This window comes from Camelina sativa, chromosome 5 (assembly GCF_000633955.1).
Source record: "Camelina sativa cultivar DH55 chromosome 5, Cs, whole genome shotgun sequence".
Taxonomy (NCBI): domain Eukaryota; kingdom Viridiplantae; phylum Streptophyta; class Magnoliopsida; order Brassicales; family Brassicaceae; genus Camelina; species Camelina sativa.
Genome location: NC_025689.1, coordinates 12,945,854 through 12,948,904, shown reverse-complemented (window position 1 = coordinate 12,948,904; position 3,051 = coordinate 12,945,854). Strand labels below are relative to the sequence as shown.

General features: G+C 38.3%; 1 protein-coding gene and 1 non-coding gene across 5 annotated transcripts; one reads left to right on the top strand and one right to left on the bottom strand.

Annotated features, from left to right (window-relative positions):
• On the top strand, window positions 132-204 carry TRNAV-UAC. Its single transcript has one exon. It is a non-coding gene; the product is annotated as a tRNA-Val (tRNA).
• On the bottom strand, window positions 556-3,051 carry LOC104786723 (cell division cycle 20.2, cofactor of APC complex-like). 4 transcript variants are annotated; one of them, XM_019245889.1, is made up of 4 exons: window positions 2,920-3,051; window positions 2,512-2,619; window positions 1,369-2,428; window positions 556-618 (listed from the first exon to the last, which is right to left on the bottom strand). In XM_019245889.1, exons 2-4 carry the CDS (start codon window positions 2,532-2,534, stop codon window positions 601-603), a joined length of 1,101 nt encoding a protein of 366 aa, XP_019101434.1. In that variant the 5' UTR covers window positions 2,535-2,619; window positions 2,920-3,051; the 3' UTR covers window positions 556-600. The 4 variants fall into 4 exon arrangements, with proteins under 4 accessions (XP_019101434.1, XP_019101433.1, XP_019101435.1 ...); XM_019245888.1 differs by lacking the exon at window positions 556-618 and having other exon boundaries at window positions 1,201-2,428; XM_019245890.1 differs by lacking the exon at window positions 556-618 and having other exon boundaries at window positions 1,201-2,422.

Below are 3,051 nucleotides of genomic sequence, written 5' to 3'. Positions count from 1 at the left end.
AAAAAAAAAAAAAAAAAAAAAAAAAAGGCAAAACTTTTTTTTGTTGTGCCAATTCTGTAACCGCTCAATTAGTTCTGTTCTCCTCAAACAGTGTCTAAACATATAAATTTAAAGGCAGAATTAGTACAACAGGTGCTGTGGTGTAGTGGTTATCACGTTTGCCTTACACGCAAAAGGTCTCCAGTTCGATCCTGGGCAGCACCATCTTTTTTGTTCTTTACCACTTTGTTTTCTTTTGAATGTTTAGTTTACGTTTCTTTATTCTTCTTATATATCTTTTGTAACATTTATAAGAAGATTTGTTATCACAACCGCTCTCTTAAAATTACTCGTACTACACACACACACACACATTTACAGCCACCATTAACCATCAAGTACATCACAAGATCAACGAAGAATATAAAATTGTAATTGAGATCTCATACATAACAAACAACAATTGTTCCCAACTTCCCATACTAAACACCAACAACAACCAAAACAGTAATGTGATTCTAAACAATTAACATGTTAGTATGTTACTACAATGTGCATAAACATAAACATTTCTTTTGTGTAGCAAAAATACAATTAGACGACAATGGCTTCACAACAACTTCAGCGAATACGGTTCACATGAGAAAATGATTCTAAAATAACTAACAAACACTTGTCAGTCACTTACATTCCCTGCTTCATCCGAGGTACGTTTTACTGTTTTGCAACTTACAAAACAAAACAAAAAAAAAACCTTACTTAATGCGTGTCTGTCGATTCTGATCACGACTGTGGTCTTTAATTTTTTGTGCACACAGCCTACTACAAGTAGGTTTAAGGCAATTTACCCTTTGCTGAAAAAATTGGCTATTGTCCGTACAACAAGCAATAGCCAGGCATTTATAGAAGAAAATATATTCACTGTTTCTTTCAGATTATATTAGTTCATCAAAACAAGTTCGAGAGACTGACGAAATCAATTGTTCGTACTCGTTTTATGATTTTTAATGTTTCTGAGTGTTGGAGCTGCAAATTTAGAAGACTGAAGTTTGTCAGACATGCTGCAAGCTGAAGAATGTATGTCAAGTTTGTCTCTTGGATCTTGAGTTAATATAAGCGACTGTTCTTAAGAACTTTTTGTATCATCATCTGTGATACAAAATTTGTTTTAAACTTTGTAATCTGGAGTAACTCAAGCTTTAGCTGGAGTAGCCTAGTATATGTCAATGCAAAATCAAAATATTTCCATATAATGAGATATATACAAACGTTTCAGGTAGAAACAATAACTCAACATGTTACTACAATGTGCATAAACATTACTTCTGTGTAGCAAAAATACAATTAGACGACAATGGCTTCACAACAACTTCAGCGAATACGGTTCACATGAGAAAATGGCTCAGGTACTTTTGGAGCAGCTTTTTTGGCATTCTCTGGATCTCCAAATACATTCCAAAACATCAGTCTCTCGTCTGCTGCTGCAGAAGCTACAGTACAACCATTCGGACTCAGGGCCGTATATAGAACACGTGATGTGTGACCATTGAGCTCAGCCATTTTCACCATAGATGGGTACTTCCAAAGTGTAAGCTGGTTCTGAGTAAACCCATGTGAGCTAAGCAACTCTCTTTCCTTGTTGCTCCATAACAGAGAAGAAACTTGAGAGCCAGTTTCTACCGTGTTCAAGCAAGCTCCTGTCCTAGTATTCCAGAACTTTATACTCCCATCTCCTTCACCGCCACCAGTTGCAAGTAAATTCGTTTGGAAAGGGCACCAAGCAAGAGCTTTAACTGCAGATGTGTGCTCTACAAGCCTGTGCAGCCGCTGAGTACTAGTAGAACGGTCCCATATATTAACCACATTGTCGTTGCCACCACTTGCTAAATGCTGTCCAGATCCTGACCACTTCAACCCACAAACTTGTAAAGTGTGACCCCTGTACGTATTCACAACGTGTGATCTAACCCGTACGTCGTTGTTGATGATCTTCCCATCCATTCCTCCCGTTGTCAAGATAAGATCGTTCCATGCCAACGATCCTACTCTAGACGCGTGACCACACTCCAACGTTCTCAGTCTACGACAATCAGCACAATCCCAAATCTGGACTTGAGAGCTGTTAAGCCCAACAGCAAGATAACGACCATCTGCTGCCCAGTTGATACTTGTGACAGGTCCCGTATCTTCATCAACAGTGACAAGCTCAGTAGTAGAACCCTTAGAAGCATCCCAGAGATAAACAGTATGATACAATGCAATGGCTAAAACGTTATCAGTGCCCCAGTCAAGTAAGTTGAGATAAAAGTCATCGGCCAAGTCATGAACATCCAACATTCTCTCGAAAGTCTTAGGGATGTGTCTAGGCGGCTTACGCTGCTGCTGTTGGTAAATTCCCACTGGAAGAGTTTGAGTTGCCACTGGAGGAGTTGGAGTTTGAGGTCTGTTCCTAAAGGAAAGGATACGAGTTCGATTGAGATTCATGGCTTCAGCCAAACGTTTCTTATAGGCTTCTCTCGATGGTGAGCTTACCTTCTTTGTTGCCTGCTGATCATCGTTCAGGTTTGGTGGTCTTTCCATTAGCTGCCAGTAGGCAAAGTCAAAATCCATGGCTGATCTATTCGGAATGAATCTGTCAAGCTGGTGATAAAACAAAATCAATCAGTTTACAATACAATTCATCATCAAAACACGAAATCAATCAATTGAAACCCTAAAATCCCGAAGAACAGAACAAAGCCACAAAAAAAATCAATCAGTATAATTCAATTCATCATCAAAACACGAAATTGATAATCAAAACACGAAATTAATTGGTACGAAGACATTAATTAATTTCTTAAAGCAAGTTCAAAACCCTAAAATCCCGAAGAACAGAACAAAGCCACAAAAATAAAAATAAAAAAGCGAAACCCTAATTTTTGTAACAAAAAAACTTACGTTTTCTTTGGAGGTATCTCTAGGGAGAAAGGATCGCTGAATTGGGCATCGAGCCATTGCCTTCAAGTAGGAAGAACCTCCTGTATCCATTATTCAAAAATCGCAAAAGAGAAACAACAACGAGCGATTGGT